General features: G+C 40.3%; 2 protein-coding genes across 4 annotated transcripts in view; one reads left to right on the forward strand and one right to left on the reverse strand.

Moving 5' to 3' along the window:
• Nucleotides 1-813, reverse strand: part of EIF5B (eukaryotic translation initiation factor 5B) — a 75346-nt gene extending 74533 nt beyond the window's left edge. For both annotated transcript variants that reach the window (XM_043918610.1, XM_043918609.1), the window contains exon 1: nt 599-813. In XM_043918610.1, the coding sequence (XP_043774545.1) occupies nt 599-633 (35 nt within the window). In that variant the 5' untranslated portion in view covers nt 634-813. The remainder of the gene's footprint in view (nt 1-598) is intronic.
• Nucleotides 814-1793: 980 nt separating this feature from the next.
• Nucleotides 1794-11474, forward strand: TXNDC9 (thioredoxin domain containing 9). Of its 2 annotated transcripts, XM_043918612.1 has the most exons (5): nt 1794-1950; nt 3881-4099; nt 5838-5956; nt 8309-8563; nt 10864-11474. In XM_043918612.1, exons 2-5 carry the CDS (start codon nt 3911-3913, stop codon nt 10979-10981), a joined length of 681 nt encoding a protein of 226 aa, XP_043774547.1. In that variant the 5' UTR covers nt 1794-1950; nt 3881-3910; the 3' UTR covers nt 10982-11474. The 2 variants fall into 2 exon arrangements, with proteins under 2 accessions (XP_043774547.1, XP_043774548.1); XM_043918613.1 differs by lacking the exon at nt 1794-1950 and having other exon boundaries at nt 3862-4099.
• The last annotated feature ends 3917 nt before the right edge of the window (nt 11475-15391 follow it).

Genomic DNA, 15391 nt, shown 5'->3' on the forward strand with positions numbered 1-15391 from the left:
CGAAAAGCATGGAGTCTGGACAATCAGCCCGTAAGTAATTGAAAGCTGAACCAAATTAAATGAAGTTAAGACAGAGCAACCTGCTACGCTCTTCGCGTTGTCTCTAACGTGCCTGAGAGGCTCCGAGAGTGAGAACACCTGGCTGGAGACATACCGCATTCCAAACCCTTCTCTCCCCAAGAATTCATAGGTACACAGGCATGAAAAAGAACTCTTCCAGACCGCCGCCAAAAGCAGCGCCGCAACAACTCCCACCCGCCCGTGCCACGGTGGCCAAGCGGCCCCCGGCTCCGTGAGGCCGCCCGAGCCCTGCCCCACGGGACCGCGAAACCCAAAACGACCCCGGGCTCCTCAAGCCGGAGACCTTCTCCCGAGCCGGGCGAGGGGACGAAGTCTCGGCTGGGAACCCGCTCGCCGCCGAGGCCCTCCTCGCCCGCCGGGAACTGGGGTCTCGGGCCCGCGCTGCCCACTCTGGGTCCCGGCCTGTGCCTCGGGGGGCCGCTCTCGAGCCTCGACCCGGGTCCGCCCCGCGCCCGCGGGACCCGCGCGACCCCCTGAGCCGCGCCGGCCGCCGCCGTGAGAACCCGCCACTAGCTACCTGTCTTCGCTCTTGTTTTTCTGCTTCTTCCCCATCGTGTGTCAGCGGCGCTCGCAGCCCCAGCCCCTCGACTCGGTCCCTCACAGACCCGCTGTCCCTCGGCTGCCTTCGGTCTCCGCTCGGCTCCGTCCCCCTCGCGCTGCCGCCTCTCGCACCCGGCTCTCCACAGACCCGCGCACTGGGACAGGGCACATATGGTGTGAGCTCCGAGTGCGCAAGCGCATCGCCCCGCCGCCTCGGCGTGGGGACGCAGGGCGCGGCTCATCGAGAGCTGCGCCGCGGGTAGAGCGTCTCTAGTTACCCCGCCCGTCAGGCGGGAACCCGAGCGCCCTCTTCCGGCAAGCGTCAGGGGCGCTCCGAGGTCCTCGAGGTTTCAAGATTCTAGAACCCGGGGGTGGACAATAAGGTTGAAAATTTACCCCGTCGGCCCCTCTCCCTGCTGGGGGACGCAGAGTTGGGGAATTGGATCTCAGTTCAAAAGCAGACTTTGGGCTTCCCTTCCACCTTTAACCTCTGTCCCTTTGTATTCAGCTGCGTCAAGTTCAATAAAGCAGCACAGTGAACCACTGGTGAGCCGTCTGGGTGTTCCAAAGGGAGACAGAGAAATCCACAATATTGAGCCTCGTAGTCATGTCCATGAATTACCGAAACAAATAAACAGAAACCATTCTTTTAAAAGGGACACACCCATTAATTCTCCTAAATAGATCATGATCTTTACATTCAAACCGAGAACAAGCTCTAAAAATTTATGTCAGGGAAGTCGCGAAGGGAGCATACTAAGGTTGTGAAAATGTTTTATATCCGGATCTGGACAACGACACTATGTGTTAACTATGTAAAAACTTACACGTAAGTTATACTTTGTTTTTTAAAGGTGGGAATTGTTCAATAAACCGAATGGAAGCAAAATTGGAGTGCCACTCCCGAGCAGGAGCATAGCTATTCCCTTTCTGATGTAACATATGTCAGAGCATAAGAACGTCAACTCCAGGCTGAGCACGAAGAAACTACAATCTCCAGCGTACTTCGCTCCCCCGCCCTCTGGGCTGTTTACTCGGAGGGAGGGAAAGGTTCATACGCCAAGCGCTCGGAGCGCTGGAGCGCCGGAAAGGTGCAGAAGGGCGCACGCGCAGAAGCGCTCGCCGCGCGCACTTCCCTCCCCCCTCCCCCGCACTACCTCCACTTCCTGGGACGTCGCAGATACTATCGCGTGAGAACCGCGGCCAATGAGGAGGCAGAAGTGACGGCCGCTTCGCAGCTACCCGCAGCTGCTTGGAGGCTGAAGCCAGAGAGGATTGCTCTTCTGGAGAAGCTGTGTCTTCGTATCTCAGGTGTCGCCGAGAGCTCAGGTGAGGCAGAGGGTGGTGTGAAAACACCGCCCATGCATCTTGGTGCTAACGGACACCCGACTGCTCAGCATCCTGCCTGGGCGGGGGAGGGGCGCGGCTCGGGCTCCGAAGTCCCCGCCACGGAGGAGGCTTTGGCGCATGCGCCCGGGGAGGCTTTGAAGCTGGGGCCACCTCGCCTCTGCCCTCGTCTGTCCCCGGGGGCGCGGGGAGTGGCGAGGGAAGCGGCTGGCGTGCGGTTAACGGTGAGGCCCCCTGCTTGTTTTGGCGGGTGCTCGCAGGGGAATCGCGGAAATGGTTAGGTAACTTGAGGACACGTCCCTGCCCACCATTCAGTTAAACTGAAAAAAGAATCAGAAGCTTGTGGTTTGGAGAATGAAGTTCTCTCTGCACCATCTCCTTTCCCCCTTTGTGAAGGCGATGACCAGCACAGCCTGCCCCCCACAACAGCTCTTGTTAATCGCTTCTCCTCCCAGTTATCCCAGAATTAAATTCTGAGCTCAGCCTGTAAAACTCCAGAAACAAGCATCCGCTACGCCCCTTATAAAGAACAAGGTCTGACAAGCAAGTCAGTGTTTAACGAATACTTTTCTGTCTCATCCGGCTCCAGTCCTGAGAGTCACAGCCTTAAATTTTTCTTGAGAAGTAGGGAGTGTGAAATTCATTTCCTGTATTTGAAATACAGCTCCTTTAAAATTTTATCGCATATGAGGAACTTACATTTTGGTTTTTAAAACCCAGAAATACTTTTGAAACATAACCATAATTTGAACAATAGCTAGACACATGCTACTTCTACCGTTGACAAATATTTTTTGCGCACCAGCAGTGTTCCCAACACTGCTAGCTCCAGGAATACAAAGATAAAATCCAGTGTGCTTTTCGACTGCTTTTCATGTGGGGGAAACAAGTGGAATCAGAGGCGAATTTTGCAGAAAGACTGTTTCAATTCAGTTCAAAGTTAATAGGGGGTCTGGTGGGCCAGGCTGTGTGTCAGAAGCTGGGCAAATGAGCTCACAAGTTTATTCAGATTTTTTAAAAGTGCTTCAGTAGTAGTTGAAACATATCATAGTTAGTTGAGATCAACAGACTCCTGTTTTGACAGAAAAATTATAAATTTCTGTGGTAATAACCTAGGAGTACACATAAAATCACCATCTAATTGTTGCTGGTAGAAAATAATTTCTTTTAAAATATGCAGTTGAAGTAGATAACCAACAAAGACATGCTGTATAGCACAGGAAACGCTACTCAGTAATCTGTAATAACTTAAATGGGAAAAGAATTTGAAAAAGGTAATTGAGTATGTATAAATTAATCACTTTGCTATATTCCTGAAACTGACACAACATTGTAAATCAACTATATGCCAATATAAAATAAAAATTGTAAATAAATAGACTCATTGAGATCTGCCTTTCTAATCTGAATTAGAGTCTATTTTTAGAGTATTTTTAAACTCCTATCTTACATAGAGGAGTGATGGTAAAATCAATATACTTTTAATATTTGGAGTATTATGTTGTTTGACATCAAAGTTACAAGCACTGAGTGTCCCTAAATCAATACTAGTGTCAATCTTTGTGGGCTTATAGACTATTAGTTACTGAGAGAACAGAATTGGAAACTAGAGCTTAGGGAACACCAGGCAGAGTTCTTTACACAAGTTTTAATGGACAGAGGAGCTTGGCAGGCTCCAGTCCATAGGGTTGCAACAAGTCAGACACAACTGAAGCAACTTAACACACAAGAGTGACTATAACCTGTTGAAAATTAAATTTTAAAACATTTAAGTAAAAATTCTTAACATGATGTGGTTGGTTGTCAGCAGAACACTTTGTGAACTCCAAATTATATATTTGCTAGCATTTTGGGAACTAAGAGAAAAGTTTCCTGTCATTTTTTTCTCCAACTTTGTAAACCTTCTCCCCAGCGTCAAGGCTGAACTGTACCATTTAGAAGAATGGAAGCGAACGCATCTGTTGACATGTTTTCAAAAGTCCTAGAGAATCAGTTGCTTCAAACCACCAAACTAGTGGAAGAACATTTGGATTCGGAAATTCAGAAACTAGATCAGATGGATGAGGATGAATTGGAACGCCTCAAAGAAAAGAGACTCGAGGCTCTGAAGAAAGCTCAACAGCAGAAACAAGTAACCTCTCTGCCCTGCTTTCTGAAATTGCTCTCACAGTATGCTTCTAACCACTTCTATATACACGTGCCGCAGTAGTCAGTAGTCACATTTCAGTCCTCAGTCTTTAGGGTTGCTTGGCCTCAAAAGTACCTAATGCCAGTGAAAATTTTCCCTGGGGGAAAAGATAGTTTTTAAAGACACATTCCGAGTTAGCCTGCTCAGTGTTAATTCAGTCAAATACAAGAAACACCTGGCCCAGGATAATTTTCTGAGCTCAGATTTGTGTAGTTGAGGAGAGTATGGATGAGGAAGAACACTGGGAGAAACAGGGATCAGCAGGTTCCCTTTCAGGTAGAGTTACGAGAAAGCCCATCATGATTTGTCTGTGCTCAAAGGAAGTGGGTCATTAAGGAGTTTAAACTCTTTATGGAAGCTTTATCAAAGAAATAAGGTAAAAATACCAGGGCCTCCTGTAGCTCCGCATAAGCCAACATGAAACAGATACGAAAACTAGGGATGCAGTCTGCGCTCTTGCCCCTTTCTAGAGCGCGTTCAGAGGATGAGGACGTCTAAAAGTCATTTCATATGAGAAAGTCAAAAGCAAACAGAAATGTTCCCTGTAGAAGAGGACAGACGTAAGCATCATGTGATATTTGAAGGGCTGACCTGAAAGATAGATTAGAACTTCTCTCATTTGAGGTCCAGGCTGGGATCCACAGACGAAAGGTCAGGATATATTTCAGTCAGCGTGAGAAGACTTTTCTGAGAACTAGAGAATGCATGTATTAATGCTTTTCAGGCACATGTGATGTGCCAGCCAGTCTGTTATTTTCATGTTGTCTTGTCACAGTAGCTCAGTGAGATAGTTTTATGATCTCTACATTACAAATGAGGAATGTGAGACTCAGAAAGGTTATGAGAATTCACAGCCTAATGAGTGGTAGAGCAGTGATTCAAGTCCTTCTGTCTGCAAGTCCAGTCCTCCTTTTTATTAAAACCAAGTCTTGAGAAGGGCAAAGAAATAGAGGGAAAAAAAAAAAAAAAAAGGTTAAATGACAGTAGAAGTCTTGAGAAAGGAAACAAGTTTCCACTTGAGGCAGTCAGCTTCCTGCCACAGGAAAGGTACAGGAAACTGAAATACCTGTCCAACATGGATGATGAGGGCCGAGACAGTGATTTGGAGAATTGGATTAGATGGACTTGTGGGTCCCTTTTTCTGGATACCATGTGAGAAAACCCCTTTTTCTTCACTGGATACTATCCGTGGGTGGCCGGGCTAGAAGAGTCCTCTCTCTGAGGTGGTCATCAAAAGTACACAGGGCTCCTCAGCTTCAAAGCTGCAGTACCCGCCCCCTCCCCAAAAATCAATTGGCTTTATCTCACAGCTGTTCTTTTTTAAAGCTTTGTAGTAACTTGGATCAGATTCTTTTGATTTTAGTAGTTTAAGTGCAAAGAAATTAAGTAGATGTTTACATTCTCAATCTTTATGGTCTAAATTTTTATTTTCAAAATTCTAGGAAAACATGTGTTTCAAGTTACAAAGACAAAATAATTACAAGCCATGCTGTGGAGATAGTCGTGGCCCACAGACTATTTCTGCATTGACACTAGAAAGATAGGAAAGTACATCACCAAGAAGAATTCATTTCTAAGATAAAATCGACTTAATTACAAAATAATTTAGTGATTTGGATATAAGATGTAAAGTGACATTGAAAGAGATTTCAAATGTGTGATATTTCTCTTTTCAAATTAGGAATGGCTTTCAAAAGGACATGGGGAATACAGAGAAATCCCTAGTGAAAGAGATTTTTTTCAAGAAGTCAAGGAGAGTAAAAAAGTGGTTTGCCATTTCTACAGAGACTCCACATTCAGGTAACTTTGTTTCCCCTCAGTGACTGTTTTTAAACATGAAGAGATTGTTGAATAGGTACCCTGACTTAATAGAGAAATTAAGAAAAATGTGAAAGGAACTAATTCCTTAGTTGTCCCTTTGTACTGGAAGTCTGTATATTAAAATTAAGCAGTCATCAAAGATTAACTTAAAAACCAGTGACATAAAAAAGTATAAATTATTGGATTTCAGTTTTTTCATAGAAGTGGCTATTTTCTGAATGATATTTTCGCTAGCTAATTTTAGAAACATCTTAGCAATGAGCACTTAAATTTTTTTTTTTAATATCAATTCCAAGAGTTCTGCTTTTGTCCCTACTATTACAATACAGCCACAGTGTTGGAAATGGGGCCAACACCCGAACACCAAGTTTGAATTCAGTCACTTCTTAACTGGCAATTCACAGGGGGACGATGGCTTGACGAGGCCTTTCTCCAGAAGCAGAGTTGGGACTTCAGGTTTGGCTGGAAGGTGGAGAAAGTAATTTCTCTTAGATGAGCCCAGGTCTGCCAACCTCTCTTTGGAGGCAGATCCCTCACAGTAAAAATAGCCCCAGTAGAGGTTATATCTTAAACCAGATGGCTCAAGCCTGTTTTTTTTTTTTCCTAGCTCCAAAGTTTGAATAGTTGCCAACATCAGATGATGTGATAACAGACCTAGAATTGTATGAAAGCAGTTTGCTGATGCTGAGTAGCTCCTGTGGAAACTCACACTCCACCCAGAGTCTCCCCCAGCCCTGCCCTCTTCTCTCATCTCCATAGTCTGCCTGGCACCTGTTTTTGCCTCTTCACCCAACAACGTGGTTATTAATGCCTGGGATTTATTAACTAATAGAATACAAATGAAAGAAAATAAAGTCAAGGTTGAATGAATTGATATAAATATAGACAGGTAGATATCAAAGTTTTTAGCATGTGGTAATGCTAGATGCTTCAGGCGATATAAGATCCTGGAACATTCACAATCTCCCTTTGAGGTAAGCACTTTATAATCCCCATGCTTTTTTGTGTGTAGACACCAAGACTTGGAGAAATTAAGTGACCTGCCTGATGTCACTCAGTTGCTAAATGATAAAAGCAGATTTGAGCCCAGCTTAATGCTATTTTAACTACATCATGACTGCTACCTCTGGGTTTAAATTGGATTTAAAATTCGATTAAAAAATGGATTAATTGGCCAATGGGACATACTTATTTAAAATAGATTCCATATTATTCCAGTAAAACCGTGGAGTTGATTGATGTAGAAATCCTCAAGAACGTATTTCTCCAAATGATCTGTCACTGTTTTGGAGCTTCATTCAGAAACCACATATTCTCTCCTGACAGTTTTCACTATTAATAAAATCCCATTGCTGCACTGCATGAGTGATATATAAAAAGAATCACTCAGAGGTGGTGAGGCATCAAGGTTATAAGAAACTCAGTGGACCCGAACTTAACTCAGGAAAAACTACCAAGAAGTACCCCAAAAACCTGCTGGTAAAATCAGCTATGATTTTGGTGTCTTAATTTGGTGTCTTAATCATCAAAAGCAGAGTAGTTATCAAACTTCACTGAGCATGAGAATCACCTGCATGTTTCTCAGCTCAAGTCCCAGAGAATTTTGATTCATCTGTATGTTTTAAAAGTTGATTGTACTAATCACCTCTGGGTAAGAACAACTGCTCAACTATAAGTTATCTCTCAGATACACTAAAGGGTTGGCCAGTTTAAAGTATAATTTAAAGAAAATACCACTTTTCCTTTTCAGGTGGCTTAATAAAAATACTGCTGGAATTTTGCACTTCTTTAGGACCATAATGACCATATATTTGTAGCCCTTAACCTTGACAGACTTCACACTAACAGAATTTGAACGGTTGGAAAGGTTCCTTCTCAGTGACACATTTGGTCTTTCCTAGTGACTTCCAAGTACACCACCACCTGTATATTTCTAATTCTGAGAGGTGTCTTCTGAGCTCTGTCAAGTTCAGGTTTCTCTCTTTCTATGAAATGGCAGGAAATATGCATAAGGAAAATGACTATTTTTTATTCTTAACAATGAACATGACAGCTTTGTGAGCCACTTAAGACTTAAGTCATATGTTGAATACTTTGTTCTTTATATTTATCATTAAGGGAGATCCAGCCTTCTAGACTACAGTATCATAAGAGGTAGAAAAAGAGGTACCTAACCTATGAAATGGAAATAAGGTTATCTGATAGATATATAGGTTGACTGGCAGATTATGAGATTCAGAAAAAGTAAAAACTAAGATGTGCCTTAATATTTATTTTGATAAAGAAATTGTCATTTTTAGCTTTTGGTTTTCTATGTGTTGTTATTTACAGGTGTAAAATACTAGACAGACATTTGGTGATATTGTCCAAGAAACATCTTGAGACCAAATTTTTGAAACTGAATGTGGAAAAAGCACCTTTCCTTTGTGAGAGACTGCGTATCAAAGTCATCCCCACACTAGCACTGGTGAAAGATGGAAAAACACAGGATTTTGTTGTTGGATTTTCTGACCTAGGAAATACAGATGACTTCACCACAGAAACCTTGGAGTGGAGGCTGGGTTGTGCTGATATTCTTAATTACAGGTAACCTTCAGCAAACTCTCAGTTTATTTTAACTGCCATATTCAGTTGAAGTTTTTAGATAATTTTTTAATGTTAATATTTATTTTATGGAAATATTTCTATAAGCTTTATCTTGAAGCTGGAGATGAAGAAAAACTGCCACACAGGAAAAGCGTATCTCTTAAAGTGTACCTTAGTATGATCTTAAAGCAAAATCAGAGTTCCAAATAAAGTTGATCTTGGGTTCTAGAGTCCACCTAACTCTAAAAGTTTTCAAACAGATCCTATGAAATCTAATATTCATAGGATTCATCTGGAAACCCAGGATGACACTCCAGAAGAATTGACTCCTTCCTGCTTGAACCCAGCTTACTCAAATTGATAATGACTTATTTTCAAACATTAGATTTTTAATGTAGTTATTCCTGTATCACTTGTCGACTCTGATAAACTATATCACATCTCATTTCTATGTTAAGCTTAAATTACTTACCTATAAAGAACAGTCTCAGTAGAAAATGATCTAAAATCCAACTTCCATTTTCCACTCATCTCTTTGTTCACTTCTCCAGGCAGTTTATCTAATTTCACAGATTAGAGCACATCATCTTATGTATCTGTTTTTTATTTGCAAAAATAATAGGTTAAATTTTCCAGTTATTCCAGAGTACCTCTCAATAAGTAGAAAATTCCCTCATCTTTTTATTTTCCTTCCTCCTTTTTCTCTGAATCTCTCCTACATGTGTATAAGTCATTCCTATATTGTAGAAATTGATTTTGAAGTTCCAGGTTTTGTTTTCTTAAGTAAAATGTTAATATTAAATCGTGACTTCCAATTTTAAATAAGTTGGAAACTAGTACAAAGAATTCTCATATATCATTCACCTGTATCCCCCAATTTTCAATATTTTATATTTGCTTTATCATTCTGTTTCTGGGTATATATAAACTTTTCAGAACCATTTGACTGGATATTATAGATGTATTGTCCCTTTACTCCTAAATATTTCTGTTTGCATTTCCTAAGGGACATTCTTATACATCCACAGTAAAATTATTAAAACACAAAATACATAGTTTACAGGCCTTATTCAAAGTCCATCATTGTCCCAATAATATCCTCCCTACTGAAGAAATGAGTCACAAGTACTTACTGTGAATTTTTAGTTCCCTTTAACCTGTAGCACCTTGTTCCCCTTGTTTTCCAACAGTTTAACACTTTGGACGAGAACAAACTAGTTATTTCATAGAGCATCTCCCAGTCTGGGTTCATCTAATGATTCACAGTTAGAGTCAGGTTTTGCACCTTTTCCACAGGTGTAATTTGGAAGCGATGTGTTCTTCTTTCTCATTGTACCATATCAGGAGACATAGGGTGGTTTCTCACATTACTGGCAGTATTATCTGAGCACTGGCTAATCAGTTGTCTACCAAGCCAACTGGTAATTTAAGGAAGACCTTTTCCAGACCCCACATTAGTTTACTTTTTCATTTATTTGTATTAGAATGGGCTATGGATTGTTTTGTTCAATGGGATATATTCTTGAATATTACTGTTATTATTTACTTTGAAGCTCAGATTGCCTCACATTTGCCCAGTGAGAGCCTTGCATACTGACTTCTGTGTGTTCTTGACACGTCCCCATAATCCTTTGAGCACTTTCTTTCTGGTGCAGGTAAGATCTTTTAGGGGGGCCTGTGTTGTACTCTCCATAGGAATTGACTTTATCTCCGAGAAGCCATGATTCCCTTCAGTGACAAATGATATTTCAAAACCAAGATCTTATTTTTCAGGTATCATGAAAAGCTTTCCATAGTAATTCAGGGTTAATGATAATGAGTTCCATGAGTTTGTTGTCTATAGTGATCTAAACATTAAAAGATGTTAAATAGGATCGAACTGGCTGTAACAGGCTATCGAAAATAGAGCACGATTTTCCTGTCATTCTCACAGGGATAGGAATCTAATACAGATTCGGCATACCCAAAACATGAAAATAACTGATTTCCTCCTGTGGTTTTCAATGAGAGATTTTGTTGGTACATTCCATGAAATGCTAATCAGTAATTAACGATAAGAAAATAAAATGCTAGTCAAAAGCATTTAGTAGTACAGAGTAAGGTTTAAAACTGCTAATTATCATTATCAACTATTAATTATCAGTATTAATTTTCAGTACCTCTTCCTCAACACCAGCATTATAAAGAAAATTTTACTCTATTCCATGTGTTACAGTGAAGATAGATTTTTGTGTAGTTTAGTATACCAGCTGTACTAAATCATAGAGAATTAAGTGTTTTTGAAATTTGTTTCTTTTTAGTGGAAATTTAATGGAGCCACCATTTCAGAGCCAAAAGAAATTTGGAACAAACTTCACAAAGCTGGAAAAGAAAACTATTCGAGGAAAGAAATATGATTCAGACTCTGATGATGATTAGAAATCAGTTATAATTCTTTGTAAATTGTCTTTTTATTTCTCCTTACTTCACAATTAGATGTGTTTTCTAAACTCCATTGATTTCAGTATGTTCATCTCCTGATGGTCACATTCTAGAGTTTTATGCAGTGGCATCATGTTGAAAAACATCTTTAATATTTTCTATGTGGAGCTTGTGTTTAAGTAGAAGAAAACGTCTTGAGTTCTAAAATAATCTGAGGAGAGTCCGGATTCTCTATTTTTGAGATTGGTTTTATCACAATGATTCTTACGTTTTTATACCATTCACAATTGTGTTTTTAATCTACTGAATTGAAAATAGAAATTCAGCACACTATTCCAGGACTAATTCTTACGCAGCATTATTTACTTTATAAAGAGGTCAAGTAACATTTACTGGTGTAACAGATAGCACTTGTAAATGAATTAGAAACACTCATCACTTCTGGAATATATTTAAGTAATTATTAAAGAACTGTTTATTTATTCTGTAAGCTGCTTGGTGTTGTTGAACCAGCTGATGGCATCAGGAAGCTTTTTCAGGTTGTGAACATACTGCCTTATTTAAAGGTCCTGATTGCTTATATTTTAAGATGTGCATTAATCAGGCAAGAAGCACTTTGGTAATGGCAGCATGATCTACAGTGAAACAGCCATAACTGGTAAATATTTTTTTAAAAATTAAAGTCTCTGGGAATTGTCATAAGAGCATACAGCAAACAAAAAACACTCAAGAAAATACTCAGTCTTGGGAAGAATAGTGAGTCTCTGTGGTACTTGAACCATGATCCTGCTAAAACTCACACAAGAAATAGACAATCTGAATAGACCTATTTTATATAATCAACAGCTACTAGCTTTCTAAAACAGAAAGCACCAGACCCACGTGGGTTCACCGGTGAATTCTAGCAAACATTAATTAATGAAGAGGTTTTATTAATTCGCTACAGTCTGTTTCAAAAGATGGAAGCAGAATGAGTTAGGTCTCATTCCTAACTCCTGAGACCAGCTTTACTCTAATGCCAAAAACAAAGACATTATGGGAAAACTACAGACCAGAATCTGTCTTGAACAGAAGCAAAGATCCTTAAAATATTAGCAAATCAGTCCAACAGTATACAAAAAACAACCAGGCACCACAACCAAGTGAGATTTATCCCAGGTATGCAAAGCTGTTTCAATACTTGAAAAATCAATGTAATCACAGTCTAAAGAATTAGAATCACATAACCTTATCGGTAGAAAAAGCATTTGACAAAATCCAATACCACTCATGATTAAAACTCAGTAAACAATAGAAGGGAATTTCCTCAACTTGATTTTTTAAAAATATCTACAAAAACCTACAACTAATATACCTATAGCTAGTATCACACCTAATGGGAGAGGTTTGAAGTTTTCCAATTGAGATCACACACAAGGCAAATTGTCTTTCCCAGCTCATCCCTGCTTTTCAGTATCATACTGGAACTCTTAGCTAATACAAAAAGGAAAGAAAAAATATATGTGCAGATTGAAAAGGAAGAAGTAAATTTGTGTTAGTTTGTAAATGACATGATTATGTATTAATAGAAAGTCCAGCATAATTTACAAAAACAAGCACACAACCCTCCTGGGACTAATGAAAGATACAACAAAGTTGCAGAATACAAGGTTAATGTACAAAAGTCTGTTGTCTTCCTATACCAGCAGCAATGAACAACTGAAATTTGAAATTAAAAGATGCTACCATTTACATTAGCACTAAAGACACTTGCTCCTTGGAAGGAAAGTTATGACCAACGTAGACAGCATATTAAAAAGCATAGACATTACTTTGCCAACAAAGGTCCATCTGGTCAGGGCTATGGTTTTTCCAGTGGTCATGTATGGATGTGAGAGTTGGACTGTGAAGAAAGCTGAGCACCGAAGAATTGATGCTTTTGAACTGTGGTGTTGGAGAAGACTCTTGAGAGTCCCTTGGACTGCAAGGAGATCCAACCAGTCCATCCTGACGGAGATCAGTCCTGGGTGTTCATTGGAGGGACTGATGTTGAAGCTGAAACTCCAGTACTTTGGCCACTTGATTCAGAGAGCTGACCCTGAAAAGACCGTGAAGCTGGGAAAGATTGAGGGCAGAAGGGGACGAGAGAGGATGAGATGGATGGCATCACCGACTCGATGGACACGGGTTTGGGTGGACTCTGGGAGTTGGTGATGGACAGGGAGGCCTGGTGTGCTGCAGTTCATGGGGTCGCAAGGAGTCGGACACGACTGAACTGACTGAAATGAAATGGACATGAGGTATGTATAAGACTTGAGGGAAAAAACCAAAACAGATGAAAGATATTAAGGAATAAATGGAGATACAGTCCATGTTCAGGGATAGGGTGACTCAATATTTAAGATGTCAGTTAATCATTACAGTCAACTTGATTCACAGGTTCATAAATTTAATTCATAGATTCCACACAATCCCAGTCAAAATCCCTGAAACTTACTTTATGGATACTGACAAACATTCTCAAGTTTATATGAAAAAGAAAAAGCCAACACAGTATGGAAGGAGAACAACAAAATTGGAAGACTGACGTTACCCAACTTTAAGACTTACAATAAAAGATCATCATATCTTTTTATCATACCTTTTAAAAAGCACTTTTTAAAACATGAGTGCTAGTTAGAAATACATCTGGAACTTCAGAGAAAAAAAGCAATACCTGGGCATTTATATTTTTCAAAAACTTCCAACATAATTCTGGTAAATCTAATCTAGTTTGTTTCACTTCTATTTCATATTCAGTGTTCTCATTTCATTTAGTTTATGTTTTCCAATTTCTCCATCTTTTTTTCCTCCTTGTTTATCAAATGTAGTAGAAGAGCTTTTCTATACACATATATATAAATAGTAGGTATAATGTAATATGGGCAAATACATGAGGAAACAATGACAGACATTATTTTCTTGGGCTCCAAAATCACCGCTGATGGTGACTGCAGCCATGAAATTAAAAGACACTTGCTCCTTGGAAGAAAAGCTATGACAAACCTGAAGTGAAAGTCGCTACGTCGTGTCCGACTCTGACCGCGTGAACTATACAGTCCATGGAATTCTCCAGGCCAGAATACTGGAGTGGGTGTCCTTTCCCTTCTCCGGGAGAATCTTCCCAACCCCGGGGTCAAACCCAGGTCTCCTGCATTGCAGGCAGATTTTTTAGCAGCTGAGCCACAAGGGAAGCTTGTGAATCACGAGGGAAGCCCATGACAAACCTAGACAGCATATTAAAAGAGACATTACTTTACCAACAAATGTTCATATAGTCAAAGCTATGGTTTCTCCAGTAGGCATGTGTGGATGTGATCGTTGGGCCATAAAGCAAGCTGAGCAGCAAAGAATTGGTGCTTTTGAACTATGGTGTTGGAGAAGACTCCAGAGAATCCCTTGGACTGCAAGGAGATCAAGCCAGTCAATCCTAAAGGAAATCAACCCTGAATATTCGTTGGAAGGACTGATGCTGAAGTGCCAATACTTTGACCACCTGATGCAAAGGGCTGACTCATTGGAAAAGACCCTGATGCTGGGAAAGATTGAAAGCAAGAGAAGAGGATGACAGTGGATGAGATGATTGGATGGCATCACTGACTCTATGGACATGAGTTTGAGCAAGCTGTGGGAATTGGTCATGGGCAGAGAAGCCTGGCGTGCTGCAGTCCATGGGGTCGCAAGGAGCTAGACACAACTGAACTGATAATGTAATATATATTTTAGAAAACTTCAGAATTTTTGCCTAGGTAAGAAATTTATGGCATTGTGATTCCACTTGTTTGACTTAGGATGAATAGAATGCTAGATTTCTAATTTATATTCACTCAAAACTTTTAATATACTTCTGTGTATTTTGGCATCTGGTATTACTGCTAAAAGTCTAGAAATTTTATTACCTTAATGATTTTCAAAAAGAATTTGATGCTTGACCCTTCTAATCCAGTTCTGAGAATATGAAGAAATAATATGTTGCCAAAAAAACCAGGAAATTAATGTGATACAGTATTAATGAAAGTACATATTTTCTTCAAATTTCACACACAAAAAGACATGGATAATGCAGCCATGAAATTAAAAGATGCTTACTCCTTGGAAGAAAAATTATGACAAATCTAGACAGAATATTAAAAGCAGAGACATCACTTTGCTGGAAATGATCTGTATAGTGAAAGCTATGGGTTTTCCAGTAGCAGTGTATGGAGATGAGAGTTGGGCCATAAAGAAGGCTGAGCACTGAATAGATGCTTTCGAACTGTGGTGCTGGAGAAAACTCTTGAGAGTCACTTGGATAGCAAGGAGATCTAACAAGTCAATCCTAAAGGAAATCAACCCTGAATACTCATTGGAAGGACTGACGCTGAAGCTCCAATACTTTGGCCACCTGAT

Source organism: Cervus elaphus, chromosome 11 (assembly GCF_910594005.1).
Source record: "Cervus elaphus chromosome 11, mCerEla1.1, whole genome shotgun sequence".
Lineage (NCBI taxonomy): Eukaryota > Metazoa > Chordata > Mammalia > Artiodactyla > Cervidae > Cervus > Cervus elaphus.